Raw genomic sequence first — 20,867 nt, 5'->3', positions numbered from 1 at the left:
CAAACTTGCGCGGGCCGCACTAACATTAAACTTTCATATCAAGGCGGGGGCCTCAAACTAGTGTCCTGCGGGCCACATTTGGCCCACGGGCCGCGTGTTTGAGACCCCTGGTCTAAGGAATAACTATCTGAATCTGTTAGCCTTGCTCAAGTGTGGCAGAACCTTTTAAGCTTCTGACTGTATGATCTGGGTTTAGAAAGAGATGGGGTTGGCCTCCCGTGAGAGGTGACAAAAACCTCATGGGATGTGCAGAAACAGAAAAAAAAGCACATTCAAACCTGAAAAATTAATTGATTTTTAGTTCCTCCGGTGAGACACAAAATATGCTCCAGAAAAAAATCTGTTTTCAGGGCGTAAGAAAGCTTGTTCTAGTTTGTTCCTCATTGCAAGTCCTTTTCTGCTTATGCTCTAACTCAGGGAAAGGTCTTGACATCTGAAAGTAAAGTGTCATTAAACCCAGATTAACAACATCCTTTGCCCCATTTAGCTTTCTTCCCATCAACTGGTTAGGGGATTGAAGCCTCATCACGCCAAACACTGGAGATGACAAGATCCCGTCCTGACAGAAACCTCCTGAAATTGAATTATTTACTGCGGCGGTGCTGTAACAGAATCAAAACATTGCGTTCCCCTTTTAAACATCACTTTCACATTTCACCACCAACTGTGACGCCGTCCAAACAACGACTTGGTGCCAGCTTCCTTAGACACTCGAGTGCATTAAGTTGGTTCTACTCATGTTGTGGTAATCAAGATCGGTTTAGATATAGACCAGTGGTCTCAAACATGCGGCCCGCGGGCCAAATGTGGCCCGCAGGACACTAGTTTGAGGCCCCCGCCTTGCTATGAAAGTTTAATGTTAGTGCAGCCCGCGCAAGTTTGATATGGATGCTGTATGGTATCATGTACCCAGAAAAAAATTATTACGTTTAATTAATGTTCATGTTAAAGGTTAAATAACTGTTAATAGTTATCCTCCTTATCCGTGTGGAAGTGGTAAGTTTTTGGCTTTTTAAGTTTAAAGGAAATAACTTGAAGGTCGCTAGCGCTCTAGTTTGCGAGTTAGCATGTGTCTCAAAACCCTGCAGTTGCGCAATATGTTGTAAATAAAAAGAGTATAAATGTGACTATAGTCGTGTTTTGTCATGTCTACAGGGCTCTAATAATGCTTTGTTCATTTTAATCTGAAAAAAAATAATTTGTCTACCCACCAACTATATGTGGTTTCTTAAGTTTTTATTATTTGCCGTTTTATCATTATTATTATATTTATTTATTAATTACTGATTGATTGATTTTCTTTATTCTTGATTAGTTTATTTATTTTTCATCTTATTTTGTGAAGAAAAATAAAAAGTAAGATATTTGAGAACAGTGGAATGTTTTATCAGAGCTTTTCTTGGAGAAAATTGGAACCAAAGCGAAGTTTTTTTTAATTTTTTTGTTTTTAATAAATGCGTTTTTTGGGGTTTTTTTGGAAAACCTGATGCGGCCCAGTCTCACCCAGACCCTAGCTCCAGTGTCCCCCAAGTAAATTGAGTTTGAGACCCCTGATCTAGACCATTACTCATTTTATGATTAACCTCTAACTATGGGAAAGGTCCAGACCTATGAAAGTAAATCAGCCAAACATCTCATTAAAACCAGATTAACAACATCCTTAGCCCCCGAGGCTTTGTTCCCATCGATTGGCTGGCAGACTGAAGTCTCACCACGCCAAATACCGGAGTTGACAAGCTCCTGTCTTGACAGAAACCTCCTCAAATTGAATGTTTTACTGCTGCAGTGCTGCCATCAACAAAGACCGGGTTTGCCAATTCCTGAAAGGAGAATCAATGTGTCCCGTAGAGAAGGTTTTAAACACGGAAATTATCCTGATTGAGATGAAAGGGACGGCACTACAAATGGAAGATTCATAGAACCGAGATAAATCTAGTGTCAGGCTCCACTCCTCCTTTTCTCTGTAGCGTTGAAGAACATAAGAGCAGCCGGGGACTGCCCACTCAGACGTTCTCGCAGAAGGGGTCACGAATGATTAAATGACACGACAACAAGACTATTAAACACTGAGACTTTGAGGCGTTCATGCAACAGTTGAAACCTGGAGGACCTTTAATGAAACACAGAGGGAGACGGCGAGGGATTTCATCCCAGGATGACGAGACGAAGCAGATGCCTATGATTTATTTAGCGCCCCTGTTACAGTCTGTTGAGTCCAATGGCAGTAAACATTGCAGTTATTTATGCCTGTATATGCAAAGAAAACAACACTTTTAAAAAAAAAAATTCCCATCATCCTTATGGGAGACATGAACACATATGTCTTCCTCTTTTTTGTGTGTTCTAACGATATAAAAAACGATAAAAAGACACAGCTCATTACCGCACCTAATGGGAAACACTTATAAGGGAACCTATAAAGTCTTCGGAAAAAAGACTCCAGAAGGCGCCAACAAGCTCCATTTACATGGAATGGACGTGCATATTAACCAGCTACAGTGACATTGTAACGCTGATTGAATTATGTTACTGACGCATTGACACTTCCGCCACACCATACCAGCTAGCTACTAGCCGGCCAGCGTCAGCGCCATGCTCACAGAGCCACTGACAACTACCGAAAAGGAAAAGTCCAACAATTGGAGCTGTTGTGTTTTTAATTTTCAGTTTGGAAAAGTTAACGCTGAGTTTTTGGAGGAGTTTTAATAGTTTTTGTAGGTGGCGTAGTATTAATGAACTGTGTCTTTTTTTTTTATCTGTTTTTATATCTTTAGAATGCACAGAGTAGTGGGAGGCAAAACTGTTCATTTCAGTGAACTGGATCATTCTGGTTCATTCAGTAAAAAGATCCGTTCATTTCGTTCATTTAGTTCGTTTCATTCATTTCGTTCATTTCGTTCATTTCGTTCATTTCGTTCATTTCGTTCATTTCGTTCATTTCGTTCATTTCGTTCATTTCGTTCAATGATCCGTTAATTTAGTTAATTTAGTTAATTTAATTAATTTAGTTAATTTAGTTTGTTTCGTTCGTTTCGTTTGTTTTGGTCATTTCGTTCATTTCGTTCATTTCGTTCATTTCGTTCATTTCGTTCATTTCGTTCATTTCGTTCATTTCATTTGTTTAGTTCGTTTAGTTTGTTTAGTTTGTTAAGTTCATTTAGTTCGTTTCGTTCAATGATCCGTTCATTTAGTCCATTTAGTTCATTTAGTTCGTTTCGTTCATTTTGTTCATTTCGTTCGTTTTGGTCATTTCGGTCATTTCGGTGATTTTGGTCATTTCGGTCAATTGGTCCTTAGACTGTGATCTCCCCCTGTGCAAGGACCCGGTCAGCTGTGTCGAGTCAGTCTGTTCACTCATGAGTCATTCATGTTCGTTCCGACTCAACACCGCAACATCACGTGATGACTAGTGGAGTGTTGGTTATGTACGAACGGGTCAATAGAACTATAGTTCTTTTTTGTGAACGCAATGAACGAGGTTACCGACAGTGTCAGTCAGTCTTTCGGTGTCTGTCTTTCATTCAGCTAACCACACCCACCCACAGAGCGAGGCGCGACGATAGGACGCAGACGCAGATAGTCCGGCCCTGCATACAAAAATAACTAGTGCATTTGACCCGTTCGTTCATGACCGACACACAACTTGCAGAGAACAGAGAAAGACATGATTAAGTGCAGTTTTCCTTTAAGGTATGTTTACCACAGCGCCTCCTCCTTTCAATTCCCACTTGTCCCACTCTCCCAGTTCTGCGTTTCACACAATGAAACACAAGTGTGAAGAGACTCTCGAGTGTCACCCTGTGAGGTAACCCTGACTATGTGGTGCAAGACACCACAGAATGGATTGACAAGCGCTTTTTCGTTCCCAGAGAAACACAGCAACAGAGTCAAAACCCTTTGTTCTCTTCTTTTAACCCTGCTTTCACGGTTCATCACATGTTGTTCTTTGTCAGAAAGCCCTCCTCTTGTGTTAGGGTGTTTTATATTTTTTTCGACCTGTTTTATATTTTAATGCATAAAAAGAATCACATAATATTTGTTTATAGCATCAAGGCTTTTTGACTTTGTCAGGAAACTCTATTTCAACAAAATTAAAAACAAAAAAATTATTTTTCCTACATTTTAAAATGGTCTGGTTGAAATTATGACCACTGTATTGTTTAGTATTGGTCGGTTTTATAATAATATGACTATAAAGCAATATTTTGAGCCACAATTGAAATGACTTTTGAGTTTTTCATGCTTACGTAAACATTCCCATAAATGAATAAATTACTTCACGTATGTCCATCACTTGAGAAGTAGTTTCAAAACTCGTAGAGAATTAATACACCTTGTGAGTATGCATGCAGTGACGAATGGACACACAGAATCATGACATCATTATGACTAAAAGTAAAATATGTTTTAGTGGAAAAAAAAATATGATTATGATGAAAATTAACTCCGCACCGCATTCTCTTATCTTGAATTCTACGTTTTGTCACCCTCTCTCACCAACGCCACTTCCCTCTAACACCATATGATTGTTTATAGAGAATCCCCCTCCCATCCAGTCCTCACAGGGAAGCACTCTCCCGGACTTAATGCAGCAGATAAAACTCTACATCTGCTCGGCCTACTTACCACGTCCGCACAATCTGCAAGCTTGCTGGGAACTCGCCCGTGCTTGACTGCTAAATATTCATCCCTCCGTCCCTCATCTGACTTGACTTCTCCACATTTTGCCCCTTTAGGTCCCTTTTTGGGAATCTTCTCAAATTATTGTAAGGAACAGTCTGGTTCCGCCAATAAAGATGTCTGTTCATCCCTGTAGCACTTTTAAAATCACACTATCGTGTATCCTCATATAATGGTCTCCACTCTAACAGGCACCGTACCTCCATTAGTGGGCCGCTCGCGTTAGCTGTAATTACCCTTAGACCTCTTCTGCAAGTGGCTCGGTGCATAAGTTCCACAATGAGTGTGACATAGCAGCACTGTGTCAAGGCTGTACATTTCATTCGTATACGCTTCTAGAAATAGATTGTACAAGTGGAACAAATAAAAAGCTTACAAGTACGTTTTTCAACCCTTTCATTTGCATTTTGTTCCTGTCTGTGGGAACAAAATGTCATTCCAAGAATCAAGTCTCCAGTGAAGCAATTCATGATGTTTGATGATGTAATTGGTCTTTCAAGACACCCAAAGCACTGTAGACAAGGGGTCTCAAACACGTGGCCCACGGGCCAAATGTGGCCCGCAGGACACTAGTTTGAGGCCCCCGCCTTGATATGAAAGTTTAATGTTAGTGCGGCCCGCGCAAGTTTGATATGGATGCTGTATGGTATCATGTACCCAGAAAAAATTATTACGTTTGATTAATGTTCATGTTAAAGGTTAAATAACTGTTAATAGTTATCCTCCCTATGCGTGTGGAAGTGGTAAGTTTTGGCTATTTAATTTTAAAGGAAATAACTTGAAGGCTACCGTTTAGGTCGCTAGCTGTCTAGTTTGGGAGTTAGCATGTGTCTTAAGACCCTGCAGTTGCGCAATATGTTGTAAATAAAAAGAGCATAAATGTGACTATAGTCGTGTTTTGTCATTTCTACAGGACTCTAATAATGCTTTGTTCATTTTAATCTGAAAAAATAATTTGTCTACCCACCAACTATATGTGGTTTCTTAAGTTTTTATATAACACGACCATGATGAAGCTAGCCATATCACATGATACTTGGCATTTATGGACAAGAAAACATTCAGTATTTTATATATACTGTATATTGTATCTTACACTTTGTAGATTAATCATTTGGTTCTACAATATTTTGTAGTACATAATAATTTCCGAGAGCCAAAACAGATCAGCATTCAATGCATCACACATGTAATTGTATCCAAGGCCGGCAGCTTCAAGAAATGAATCCATTCTCGAACCAGTTGACTGAAATGGTTCAAATCCTCGTGGGGCTTCATCTCGCCATCACTACATATAAAGTCTTTCATTGTTTGTGCATGCTTGTGCACCAGATTCAAGAGGTTTATTCATGGGCACATGACAATACATCTCATGAATCTTAAGCAAGCACTTATGCAAATAAAAGTATCCTCTCTGTTGGATATCTCCTTCAAATAAATGACAAGTATTCTGAAGAGTTGACCAAAGGAAAAAAAAAATAGATTTTACGCAATACTGAGTCACAAACAGAGGTTAACGCCCCCTTAATATTTGGCACAATGTAAGGGATTCATCACGCAGCCCCCAGTTATAATCGTCCAGGCTTGCAGAAAAAGTACTCTCTTCTTCCTGCACCCCCCCCCTTTGGGAGAGACGAGTTGCAATCAATTAATATAGAGACAGCTTTGGAGGTCAACACCGAAGTGTCTCTCACTATTGACTTAGACATCCTGCCTGTCCTCTATTAGCTCAGCCTTCCAGGCTTTGCTCGATTGCTTATTAATAATTGCTAGGCATTGTCAAAAAATGACATGACGGGTCTTTTATATATATATATATATCTGGCAGAGAAAAAAAAATGTAGCCTGAGGGACAGGGGATGCATGTTCTTGACTTGCCAGATGGACTCCTTCACAAGTGAGGGAAAAGCTACCTTCGGAAGTGTTTAGAATAAGGCTAATAATAAATAGAAGACTTCACAAACATTACGTGCCAATCAGATCAACAAGTAGGAGAGTTAAGCAACCATTGACGGCTTGATAAACAACCAGTGTTGTCAGTGTTGCGAGGGATGCCATTATTTTTCAGGCATGCAGGAGCTTCTCGTTTTTGTGATGTCAAAACGATGCCCCCTATGTCATGCTTTTATTTATTTTGGGCATGCTTAACAAATAATAATAATAATAATAATACATTTTATTTGTATAGTGCTTTTCAAAATACTCAAAGACACTTGAAGAATGGTAAACAGAGTAAAACAGAGTAAAATATACATGTAAATACAACATTCATTTGTTAATATACAGTTAAAACATGAGTAAAAGCGGGGCGGGGCACAATTCCACACTGTATCATAGTCACTTCATTGCACTACCGTACATATTACTGTTATTATATATTGTCACATCCATACTGTGCATACTGTTTATAATCTGTATAATCTGCAATAGCCATATTATAGTCATTTTTATCCCTGTATATATCCTCACTGTATTATAGTCACAGCCTGTTATAGTTTGTACATACATAGATCTGTCCATTTAGAGCTCTATTCTATTTCTACATTTACTTACTACTAAGGTACTTATAAAATTGCACTTCTGGTTGGATGCTAACTGCATTTTGTTGTCCTGTACAAGTGACATGAGCAATAACAATAATGTTGAATCTAATCTAATCTAGTTATATTTATATAACGTATTTTCTGGACTACAAGTCGCTCCAGAGTATAAGTCGCACAAGGCCAAAAATGCATAATTAGGTAGAAAAAAACATACATAAGTCGCACTGCAGTATAAGTCGCATTTTTTGTGGGTAATTTATTTATTAACTACTTGACCAAAACAGACATTATATCATCTTGGTAGGCAATTTCTAACAATAAAAGAATAGAGAACAGGCTGAATAGGTGTAAGATATGCTAACACAATGGTTATTCAGCTACACAAAAAATAAACATAAACAGAAAAGGTGTCCAGTGTTTATGTAACATAAACATTTTTTTTCAATTATAAGTTGCTCTGGAGTACAAGTTGCAGGAACAGCCAACCTATGAAATAAAAGTGTGACTTATAGACTTACAATGCGACTCCTATTTTATAGGAAAATACCATATATATGTTATTTTGTACACCCTGCAATCCTATCAATACCAAACTGTAATGCTTGCAAGAAACAGGCCATGTGTAAAAGTTTTTCTTCGGCATAATCACCTCAAGTGACTTCCTCGGTTTCCCCAAAGAACCTCATCTGACCCGCAAAAGAGGTCGGCTGCGACTGAACATAAAGGCCAAGTGTGCATGCTTGGTTATACTCACCAAGTCCTCGTTATTCAGGGTGGAGCGGTTCACCAGAGCGAACGAGATGCCTGCCTTTCGAGCAGTGAGGGTCTGAGAGCAGAAGTGGAACAAGGCAGATGATGAGGAGGAGGGAGAGAGAAATCCAATGACCTATTTTAGAGTTTTCTGCAATTTATCACAGCCAGTAAAATAAACCATCATACAGAACCTCTGGTTTGGGATATAGTATCATAAAAGCGGGAACTGTTGATTGGACATCAATAGCATCCGGTCCTCTAGTTGGAATAATGTGTTTAAAATATTCAAAGCATCATGGATGAGAATATTTGCATGTACTCCACAGTGGAACCCCCCAGTTTGAAATTCATTCAATCATTCATTCATTTTCTACCGAGGGTCTCGAGGGGTGCTGGAGCCTATCCCAGCTGTCTTTGGGCAAGAGGCGTGGTACACCCTGGACTGGTGGCCAGCCAATCACAGGGCACATATAGACAAACAACCATTCACACTCACATTCATACCTATGGACAATTTGGAGTCGCAAATTAACCTAGCATGTTTTTGGAATGTAATGGTCATGGTTTAATTTCATTTGAACATGCATCGGATTACAATTGAATGCATCACATAATCAGTTCACAGTTCCACATGTCCAAAAGGAGTAGGAAGAAGCAAAGCTTATTAAATCTTACCCCTCCATCTGGTATTTTTACAATCAGTAACTGTTACATTTGTTCACTTCCTGCTTTCCTAATATAATATTTTGTAACTTTTCATTCATTCATTTTCTACCGCTTTTTCCTCACGAGGGTCGCAGGGGGTGCTGGAGCCTATCCCAGCTGTCTTCGGGCGAGAGGCGGAGTACACCCTGGATTGGTCGCCAGCCAATCACAGGGCACATATAGACAAACAACCATTCACACTCACATTCATACCTATGGACAATTTGGAGTCGCCAATTAACCTAGCATGTTTTTGGAATGTGGGAGGAAACCGGAGTACCCGGAGAAAACCCACGCATGCACGGGGAGAACATGCAAACTCCACACAGAGATGGCCAAGGGTGGAATTGAACCCTGGTCTCCTAGCTGTGAGGTCTGCGCATTAACCACTACACCGCCGTGCCGCCCATTATTATTATTTTTTTAAAATTTTTTGTCACATACCGAAGTACGAGGTGATATATGAGGTGGAATGTGCAATGAACATGCAAAATCCACACCGATATGGCCGAGGGTGGAATTGAACTCAGGTCTCCTAGCTGTGAGGCCAGCATGGTAACCACTATCCACCGTGCAGCCCCAGTTCGAAATTTGAACATAATTTTTGGGAAAAACATCAGATCATCCTTTTATCACACTCATTTCACTTTTTCTTTGGCTTTTTGTGGCCTTTTTTGCAACACGTTTTGCGTACGTTTCAAAGACCAATCATATCAGCATCCTGAAACGACCTTCAAGGGTTCCACTGCATTGATCAACTTCAGCACAGATGAGAAAAGAAGCTTACCAAAGCCTGCGGTTTCCGGGAGGCCACAAAATGAGAATGAAAGAGAGAGACACAAAAATCAGACATTGTTGTTTTAGTTTAAATACAAAAGAAGGCACCAACATCAGAGTATCTCTATTTAGTCTGCATATTGAGGGTCTTTAACTGCCATGCAGGACTGCTGCTCTTAGAGAAAATTATCCAGCCATTAAGTGCATGATGTTGTTGTTGTTGTTTTCTATCCGTCCATGCACTAAATCTGACTCAACTGCAGTCATGCTTGACTTTTTTTTTTTTTTTTGTCTTTCTCTTCAGCTCTCAGTTGGGTAAAGCTTTGCCCATATGTCCTGCTGTATGCTTTGCACATTCATTTGACACAGAAACACAAAGACGTGTACGATATATGAGTGACTGACTCTCACACCTTCACCAGCACAAACACACGGCAATAGACGCACAGAATACACGTAGAAATTATGGTTTTTTTTTTCTTTTTAAAAACGAAAAAAATATCCACTGAATCTTTAAACCCATTCTGGAGGAAGTTAGGCGACACAAACACTGACACTTGACGGCTGACGATAAGTTCATTGGTCTTTACCACCACCCTCTCTTGTTTGTGTGTGTGTGCAGCCCAGTTATGGTAAAGATCCATGTGGAGGGCCATGGAGCATGGCGAAAGGGACCTCTACATGAACTGTGAGCGTTGATGTAAGTTTATCAACATGCACCGGCACTGCTGAGGTTGCTGCAGGCAATACCATGTGACCCAAGACAGGATCTGATCGAATCAATTCCCATCTTTATTTATGATTTTTTTTGGCTTGGTCATGCATCTTCACTACATGGTTATGTGTGTTTCTGTTCATTCTGATCAAAAGCTGCTGCTGCTGCCCTGAAGCAATCATACAGCAAATGGGGGGGGGGGGGGGGGGGCATTGACAAACGAGAGGCATGACGAGGGGGCAGGGGGGGGGGGGGGGGCGACCATCAATTGTTTTGCTGACTTCATCCCACGTGTAAAAGGTTTGTCGAGCGTCACTTTTACATGATTTAAAAGCCTCGCACTATTAAATCAGAATGTCAATGAAGTCTCTCCCATATATTTTTGGGTTGAGTTGTCAACATTTCACGTGAAATCAAAAATTAAAAAATAGCATTGACTATATAGGCTGAAATCTGACAACTCACTGAAAAATATCACCCATAGCTGTTATGGGTTTGTGTAGGCATGGTAAGATATTAGGGGTGTAACGGTACAAGTCATCGTAATCTAATTTTTTTGGTACAGTACAGATGCAAACCGAGTTCCCACTCGGAACACATTGAGTGGAAGGCGACTAGCGTAACTGTTACTAAATACGATTCAGCATGGAAGAAAAGTCTCCTGTTTTGGGAACTGCCCGGTGAAATTCGGTCAAGTATAAAACACAAAACCAGTTTGAGAGAACAGGAACGGGACTACAATAAGGAATTAACTAACTCGGAAACAGAAGTGAAACCTTCCCCTCTGTAAATTCCGGAGCCAAGCCACTACTTTTTTCCCCCACGTTTGACACCCTGTGGCTTAAAACAATGATGTACCAAATTATAAGAGCTACAGTTCCCATGATGCTTAGAGTGCAGATTCACAAAGAAGTGAAATGAAGTCATAAAGTTGACGCTAATATCACATTTTGAAGTCTTATGTGTTGATCATGTTTTGATCTGACAAACCTTAAGTAAGTTTAATCGACCGTTGGATTTCTACAGCTTCTGCTTTGACCACCGTCTCTTCGGAGCTAAAGAGTGACGCTAGGAACTACAAGGTGTGTCTTTCTGTGTGGCGTGCTGGAGCCTATCCCAGCTGTCTTCGGGCGAAAGGCGGGGTACACGCTGGCTTGGTCGCCAGCCAATCACAATAGTCCGGAATTCACGGTATATTATGTGTCACCATACTACAGCCCCCTCTCGAAATGTGTCAAGGAAAAAATTAACCCAACATTAGCCTCACCCAGGAGACAAAACAGTCGCAATAACCGCAACAGTCTGGTTCTGATTCTATTGTAGATCACTACAGTTTTTTTGTCATTTCAACCGAACTCCAGTTTTAAAACCGAGGTATGTACCAACCCGTGATTATGGCGTACCGTTACACCCCTACAAAATATACACGTAAAATCCCAAAAAGACAAATTAAAAAAAATAATAATAAGACGACAACCCATACTTACCAAGACAATGTTGGTTTTTAATTTAATGAGAGATATGGACAAACACAGCATCAACTTATGTTGTTCACTGTGATATAAACATTCATCAACATCTACTGTATATGCGTGACAAAGTATAATTACGCATTCAAATGCACCTTGCGTTACTCGACTCGAGCCTCCAAATGTTAACACGTGAGCATTAACATAACTATTTGTTCATGATGATGAGAAACACACGTGCACAAGACGGGACAAACAGACATGGACGGTATTTGGTAATCGGGACACGCTTATCGTCATTGAGAGGCAGCGAACATGTGCTACTGAAGTGACAACCGGCGTTACTGTCGGATATGTTATGACACATTATATGCCAATAAAGAAACAGGTTGGACAGCATCACTGGGTTGTATTGTCAAACATAGTCTCTTAGATAATTAATCACACAGGCTAAATAGCCCGAGTGCTTCGATCACAATGTAGGAAAACACAGCTTGTTGTACTGTACATTTAGCTTAGCTATTCCATCCATTATTGGGAATATACTGAAGTGGCCTTCTAAGTGGCTGGTAGATTTATTTAATGCAACACATGTGACCTGCAGAACACACATGGCATCTGTAAAGCTGCAATCTATGTTGGAATTTAAAAACCTCCTTCCTACGATTACACACCCCAAATAGATGACTGCTACACTCTGCAGTTGAGTAAATAAATGCTTCTACACTACATTAGGAAATATGGTTGTTCAATTTAAACACATTGCCGTTTATTTAGACTTTGATTTCGTTCCGTGTTCCATGACTTATTTACAATCAGGTACTAAGTTTTGCGTTTTATAAAAGTGTGTATCTAATTTTATGGTGATTGGGCGAAACATACTAAAGTTACAGCAGACGTTTTCGTAGAACACATTGAGCTGTGTGAGAAATTTAAAGCCAGTCTGACTTATGGGGTCAAGATTAGGTCAGTTAACAGCATTACCAGGGGTTGTATTTGTCAGAAAAATAATACGTGCACAGCGGTTTATTTATTTTAATTTTAATTTTAATTTTAATTTTAATTTTAATTTTAATTTTAATTTTAATTTTAATTTTAATTTTAATTTTAATTTTAATTTTAATTTTAATTTTAATTTTAATTTTTGTGTGTATTTAATTTTTTTTAGGTATTATTTAAACTTATTTAAAATTTTTATTGGCAGAACAACATTAAAGTAAGTTATAATCTTATGAGACATAGGTTTCAATGAAATAAATTTTTTCTCAAATTTAATTTTTGACTTTTTACTCTTACTTTACCAGGATAGTATATGTGCTTTTGGGTTGGTGAATACAATGTCCATTAATTAAATGGAAAAAAAAATACCTTACAATTATTGATGCAATACATCATTGGCCATTTTTTTCCAGTAATTCAGAAACAGATGTAGCTTGGCTAATAACTTTTCTTATGAAATGTCAGCCTTTGCACATATTGCGACAAAATCCTCAACAAACTGTAATGCATGTGGTTAAGGAAGACATACAGTAGTCATCAACGCAATTCAAATTGTGTTATTAATGTAAAATATTTTTTTAATTGACATTTTTATTGCACGAAATGCAAGAAAAAATGCCTTTTGTCTTATTTCACTCAGAACTTGGGCATCATAAACTGCAAAACGGTAAAAAAAACACACAGTGTAAAGACTTTTAACTTCTGCCAGTGCTTCAGGTATTTCAGTAATTTATTCACATGAGATTCCGCAGTAAATTCCGTTTCTATTGTCCAATACCGCAAGTCCATTAACGTGGAAATCATAGAGCCGTTGATGTTTTTTTTAATTCACTTTAGGGTCTAGGTTTTTTTTTGTATGACATATTGATTAGGAACCTGTAGAATCAATCAGATGGCCGATAAAGCACACATTTTTATTGCCATCTTCAGCTCATACTCACACAGCGTTGGGTTCCGGCATTGGTGCCACAGCCAAAAGGTCACTCAGATAGATTTGACATAAATCACATGCAACCTTGTTTGAGGCAGATGACTCACCAGGTCCCGGACAAGAGGCACTGTCCTCTTGCGGCGTAAATCTGGCATGCTGTCAATACCATAAAGAATACTGCCAGCCCTAGAGAAGCAGACAGATTTAACATGTATTAATATCCTATAATAATACCACGCGAGGAGAGACGTGACTGTGATTTATGTGGCCAGGAAACATCATGGATCACACCTTCCTGTCTAAGCTGACTCACACTTGAATGTGACTTCATATGGTGGAGTACGTTTATTGCAATCATTGAGATACCTTTCTGCATCTTATGGACAGCAAACTCCCATTTCTCTACTAGTTGATACATTTAAGAAAGGCATGGAGGCTACCTTAGATGCAGTTTTATCAGAACTGCACATTTGGTCAGTCATTTACTGTGGAATGCATTGCATGCAGTGCAACATGCTTTCATGACTGATTGACTGTTTCCTTTGTTTTTACTATAGAGTTTGTGTCTGACAGTTTCAGTTGTTTCTTACTTGTGAGTATTTGTCAACCATAAATTGTGGGACAAAATCATCATAAACGAAGAATTAATGTATAATACAGAGTCAAATAAAGTCAAATAAGCTTCCTTATATGGACATGTGCTGTAGGCCAGATACGCCATGGGTGAAATAAATTTAAAAAAAAAATCCATTTGAAGTTTAAAAGAAGTTTAAGATGGCACTGAACGCTTGGTTTCTGACAGTTTTTCTAACACTGGCTAACTGTGACATCACAAGGAGCCAGGCTTCCTTATATGGACATGTGCTCTAAGCCAGATACACCGTGGGTGGACTAAATTAAAAAAGACCGTTTTGGAAATCTAAGGAAAAACAGCTGGAATAGGTGCAGCTTCTGGAAGATCTACTAAGTTTTCTGTGCGGGTTATCATGTGTAGCTGCTCTACAAAGGGCCCAAAACATAGCATTATACTAGGTGCTATTTAACCGGTCACATTAAATACAGGGTCAGGCAAAATGATCTGACACATTTCTAGGTTAAATAAAAGGCAAATAAAGTAAAGAAACAAAAAGTGTTTTTATTTTCGAAAAGTACATATAATGCCATTCTGTTTCGTTATGTTTTAAAAATTAAATCAGTTCCGGCGGTGCGAGGTCTTGACTTTCGTTTTAATGTTAATGCGGATCCTGTAGCTCTGACGTTGGTAACCCATAACAAGATCCAGCTGGTACGGGATCATGTCTACCGAGATTAAAGGACGGAACGTCGTTGTGTCGCAGTTACAGATTTGTTTGTTTTGATAAACGTTTAAACGTTGATGCTCACCAATACAACTGAAAAAGAAACGGAAAACAATGGCATTATGAAGAAACAAAAAAATGCATTATATGAAAAAAATGGCATTAAATGTACTTTTCGAAAAAAAAAAAAAATGTTGTTTCTTTACTTTATTTGCCTTTTATTTAACCTACAAATGTGTCAGATCATTTTTGCCTGGCCCTGTATTCAATGTGACCGGTTAAATAGCACCTACAATGCTATTTTTTTTTAATTTTATTCTTTGTAGAGCAGCTACACGCACGGAAAATCTTCCAGAATCAGCACCTATTCCAGCTGAATTTCCTTAGATTTCCAAAACTGTCTTTTTTAATTTATTCCACCCATGGTGTATCTGGCCTACAGCACATGTCCATATAAGGAAGCATGGCTCCTTGTGATGTCACAGTTAGCCAGTGTCAGAGACCGAGCATTCAGAGCCATCTTAAGCTTCTTTTTAACTTCAAATGGAAATGCATTGTTCTCACAACACTTATAGGTTAGAAAAGTGGAAAAAAAGCATATTAGATCCTGTTTAATTTTAAATTGTACTATAAAATAGGGGTGCCCCGATATATGCTGATCAGATCTGCTGCCATTACAGCATCCATCCTATAGCAACCATCTCCCGCCCACTTTTTCCCTTCACAAAGCCAGAACAAGCATGTCTGCCATGTGGAACTTACCTGTGGTATTAGTTCTGCACCTTGCAAAACATGCCATGACAAATGTCTCGCTGGGGTAGCACATTGCGTGGCATGTGGGGGGGGGGGGGGCGAGTACTTGGCAGGGTGTGGTGAGTTACTATCAAGGCTCATGATGTGATCAGCAGTCGGATGGCTAATGTAAGGCCCGTATGTGTGCTAAGTGACAAACAACCGCGACTAGCCAAAAAATCAACATGTTGGCTTTGTTTGGCTTGAAATCAGCTCTGAGTAGCCATTTTCATCGTGTAAAAGTTGCTCTCACAATAAATGTTTTTGACCCTGATGTAGCCAATAGTACTCTTAAACATTTGCACTTAACTTGGTATTGGCCGATTTCACTAATGAATGATCGGTATCGGCAGAATAAAACAGAGCATCCCTACTATAAGTATAAAGCTATGAGTGCAAAATATACAATTTATAATGACTAAAGAGTAAAACCAGTTTAAGCATGTATGTATGCTATAGCGAGGATGAGACAATATTAAAATCCAGATATTATCCCGATCACTTCCGTGTGTGTAACATTTAGGTGCTCGGTCCTCGACTTCCGCCATTCTCACACTCCCCGGGGTCGGCTCCGCATCCTTCCCTTGCTGTCCCGTCAGCCGTGCTCCTTTGCCACGAGCCTCTCAGCGGCATCACCTCAACTGTCACTCAAAAGCCGCATTTAATGACCTCAACATCAAGTTCCCAATGCCTCTTGCGCTGTTGGAGCTTCCTCAAGCCTTTGTGTCAGCCCCCTCAGCGACATCGGGGCTATGACCCCTAAAGACGCACAACGTGACAAGCAGACCGGAGCCCTCGCCTCACCCCCCCCCCATGTCCTTCTGACTCGCGATGCCTTAATGTGGCTCCGGTCGGGTCAAGGTCACATACTGTAGTCTATATCGCAGGGGTGGGAATTCTGAGGTAGCTTTTCATATAGCGAGAGTATCGTAATGATGCTGAACTATGAGAAACAAACATATCGTGATACGATATTTGATCCCAAGAAAAATGATCTGTGTCTGTACCTGATAATAATAATAATAAATCATAATGTTGGTGTATTGATTCTGTACAGTGAGAGTCAACATTATGATATATATTGTGATATAAATCCGAAAAAAATGCTTCATGCAGTGTGAATCTAATCTAATCTAATCTAATCTAATGTTTTGTGACATTGCTGATGCCAAGTGACCAGAATACTACATATGACTTGTCTTTCAATATATGGTGACTAATAATGGGATATAGTAAACCACAAAAAAGCGATCATTAATTAATCAATTTTTTTATATCATTATTTTGATATCCCAGGCCTAATTAGTTGGATCAGATAAGTCATAGTACAGGTATATACGTATGTCTATTGTATCATATTCATGTTGTATTGGTGTCTATATTATAGTTACCGTATACCTTCTTTATCCTTGTCTTGCAGTTGAGCATATTTTATGGATCAATAAAGTCTGTCTGAGTCTAGAAAAAATATTGATACCTGAAATTGGTGAATTGGTACTTTACTGTGAGCTATAAGGATATAATTCTATACCTGCCAACCCTGGAGAAATGAGTATGAGTAGTGTTAAGAGTTAATGGCATGATACCTTGGGATATTGATATTTGATGTTGAACAGCAACGGTATGGATAGGTGATGTCGGTGTAAAGGTTCTGTACTGTAAGAGTGAACAATGGATACATTGCACTATTGAAAACATTGCTATATCTGGGTTGCATTGCAATATATTTATGTGACTATATCTCGCTCATATTTCCTTCCTTAACTAATTGGGGGCTGTCTGCCAGAGATTCCTGTCACATTCAGCAACTTCCTTTTGAGGGTAAAATAAATAAATAAATAAATAAGCCAGCCAGAAATCGTAGACCGATTAGACGAGAAAGTGAGCCACCACTCACCCTCCAGACTGCAAGCCGAGCAGTTTGGGGTCCAAAATACTGCGAGGCTGCAAGAGAGAAGAGAAATGCATTGTGTTAAGAAACCACAGGCTATGAGCCACACACAGCTAATTCATAACAAAAAAAAAAAACAACTCCCACATTTGGAAGTCAATTCAGGATAAAATAAATGATAGGCAAAGGAGAAGAGGGGGAGGAGAGCGCGGAAAGAAGGGAGGGAAGCACCAAAGGCAAAAGGACCAAATTATTCCACATCAATGTAATTTGTGGGCTCAAGACTGAAAATGATGTCGCTCTTGGTGCTTCAGGCCCGATATGCCTATTGTGTAATGCTCCCTGTTCACTGACCAAAAAATACGCGACACAAATTCCTCGGAGAAGGGAGTAACAGAATGGATCAGCACAGGGATGGCAAGACACGTTGTAATTTGGCACATGCTGGATTTTTTTTTTTTTTTTTAACAATACCTGCAGGGATACAAACACACAGACTGACACTCAATGCAGAGCGACAGACAAACAAACACATGCATATACATCACATAGTAAAAAATTAAACTTTAAAACCTGAGTATCCAAAGCACTGCAGTCTGAAACGAGAAAATGATAGAATATTTAATCAACAGCATCTAATATATTACATATGCAGTATACATATACCGTATTTTCCAGACTATAAGTCACACTTTTTTTCATAGGTTGGCTGTTCCTGCGACTTATACTCCAGAGCGACTGAAAAAAACTGCTTATGTTACATAAACACTGGAAACCTTTTCTGTTTATGTTTATTTTTTGTGTAGCTGAATAACCATTATGTTAGCATATCTTACACCTATTCAGCCTATTCTCTATTATTTTATTGTTAGAACTTGCCTTCCAAGAGGACGTAATGTCTATTTTGGTCAAGTAGTTCATTCATTAATTCATTTTCTACCGCTTTTTCCGCACGAGGGTCACGAGGGTGCTGGAGCCTATCCCAGCTGTCTTCGGGCGAGAGGCGGGGTACACCCTGGACTGGTCGCCAACCAATCACAGGGCACATATAGACAAACAACCATTCACACTCACATTCATACCGATGGACAATTTGGAGTCGCTAATTAACCTAGCATGTTTTTGGAATGTGGGAGCAAACCGGAGTACCCGGAGAAAACCCACGCATGCACGGGGAGAACATGCAAACTCCACACAGAGATGGCCGAGGGTGGAATTGAACCCTGGTCAAGTGAGGTCTGGTCAAGTAGTTTGTAAAATAAATTTCCCGCAAAAAATGCGACTTATGTATGTTTTTTTTTTTTGACCTAATTATGCATTTTTAGCCTTGTGCGACTTATACTCCGGAGCGACTTATAGTCCAGAAAATACGGAAAGTATACATATATACCTATAAGCTGTGTACATGTGTATGCAGGAAGTCTATAGAGCTTCTTGTTATATAACAGCATAATTTATTTTGACTTGATAATGATTTAGAGTGCATGAAAAAGTAAAAAGTATACTGTATATAGGAGTATATGAGCATTTATGTGATATTAAAAAGTCAGTGTCACCAAAAACAGGTTGGTTTTCATTTGAGAGCAATATGAATAGTGAATGTTGATGTATTGATATTGTACTATAAGAGACAGCAATACATCCTAATACTGTTATTTTGTCCCCCTCCTTGTCGTTATGCCTATAGTTACTGACATTTCAGGAATGATTACATGCAGTGGTGCATAGAATGTGGTGTGATGCCCAAGAAGAGCTGAGCTAAACATTTAAACGACCTGAACATTAAATAGGTTAGATCAATGCAACTTGATATAAAGCCTATCTCCGATTGACCCGATCGTACACAAGATTTAACAGGCATGTAGACACGCGACTTCAGGTGAGCAGCGCCACTCCGTATCATATTGCCATTTTGGAAGTGCAAGCCCTTACAAATAAGCAGTTCTGCAGAGGCGTAATTAGTGCACTATTGATCCGCGGATGATAGATGGCGCCGCGATGGTGATGTAACGTGCTACAAACTGCGGGCAGCTGCTCACAAGAGAGCGATTACTGTACGTTGCTGTTTGGATTAAAATAACATAAGGCACTTTTTGTTTGTTGTTGACATGCTGTCAAGAGCTCTTCATACAATATAGATGGTGTCTTGTGTACTTGAAAGTTAGCACCTATTTGTATTTTAATGGATAAACATTAAAGGAGCACGTGCATCTACTGAGAATAAAAGTTGCCGGCTACAAGTTGCATGCAAATACAATACAATCGTTTGTTATACCTCGGAAAAATACTCTGGGTTGACTTTGTTCTTCCTATTATGAGAGAATACTACTTGTGATATGTAAAAAGACAGCTTTTACAGGCATGCAGGAGGCGGACATTACAACACAAATTTAGAAGCTAAATGCTGTAATTATAACCATGTTGTTTAATTACCTAAACCAGCGGTCAGCAACCCGCAGCTCCAGAGCCGCTTGTGGCTCTTCAGCCTCTTTGTTGTGGCTCCCTTTGCAATGCTCAAGTACATTCCCCGAATGGGGAAATTACACAACTTTGTAATGAGTTTTTTAATGAATTTGTAATGAATTAATTTTCTCTGAAACCCTACACTAGCAAGAATATTCGATCAACTCCGCTTTTTCGTTTTTTTTTTTTTTGACTGGCAGTCAATCAAAATCTTGGGAAACTCGAAATTTACTCTGGATGTGAGCATGTTGCGACACATTGGGCTCCAGGCTCCAGTCTATTTTTCTTTAATGAGCGAAGAGGTAAAATGGCTCTTTTGATAGTAAAGGTTGCCGACCCCTGACCTAAAACGTAAAAGACAGAGCAACTTCTTTTTTTTTTAACTGAAATACTACATTGATCTCTTTAATTGGTTTAGACCCGACTGTGATAAGTGGATTTCCCATTTATGAAGGGAATATTTTTCTAGTTAGAGCATAGCCAACCTGTTTAGAAGCTGAAATTACACCCTTTTAGTCACCTTGTATAACTTATATAACTAGTATAGTAGACATACTAAGTAAATAAGCCATTTAATACTGGTGCTTGTGTGTGTTGCTATAACTGTCTACCCCAGGGGAGTTGAATAAAAGGCAGACAGGAAGTGACATCAGGTTCAGAGGTGAGTTTCTGCTTAGCGTTAGCGAGTTTCGGCCACAACAGTAGCTTGTGTTTTTATTAGGGTTTATTTTGCCTGTTGTGATCATTCAAACCTGCAGTTAAAAAAAGGCCTATTGTTCCAGCAATCAAGTCTGGTGCTTGTGTGTCTATCCATACATTATAGTAATGTTACTGACATCTAGTGACCATTG

At 39.2% G+C, this 20,867-nt stretch overlaps 1 protein-coding gene across 4 annotated transcripts in view; it reads right to left on the bottom strand.

Annotated features, from left to right (window-relative positions):
- The window catches only part of LOC131139829 (protein unc-13 homolog C), a 135,925-nt gene that overhangs the window by 90,425 nt on the left and 24,633 nt on the right, over positions 1–20,867 (bottom strand). For all 4 annotated transcript variants that reach the window (XM_058089739.1, XM_058089740.1, XM_058089741.1 and 1 more), the window contains exons 3-6: positions 18,127–18,149; positions 17,560–17,606; positions 13,680–13,758; positions 7,978–8,031 (exon numbers count right to left, since the gene is read on the bottom strand). In XM_058089739.1, the coding sequence (XP_057945722.1) occupies positions 7,978–8,031; positions 13,680–13,758; positions 17,560–17,606; positions 18,127–18,149 (203 nt within the window). The remainder of the gene's footprint in view (positions 1–7,977; positions 8,032–13,679; positions 13,759–17,559; positions 17,607–18,126; positions 18,150–20,867) is intronic.

Source organism: Doryrhamphus excisus, chromosome 12, assembly GCF_030265055.1.
Source record: "Doryrhamphus excisus isolate RoL2022-K1 chromosome 12, RoL_Dexc_1.0, whole genome shotgun sequence".
NCBI classification, from domain to species: domain Eukaryota; kingdom Metazoa; phylum Chordata; class Actinopteri; order Syngnathiformes; family Syngnathidae; genus Doryrhamphus; species Doryrhamphus excisus.
The sequence above is the reverse complement of the archived record's forward strand: the minus strand, read 5'-3'. Positions and strand labels throughout refer to the sequence as shown.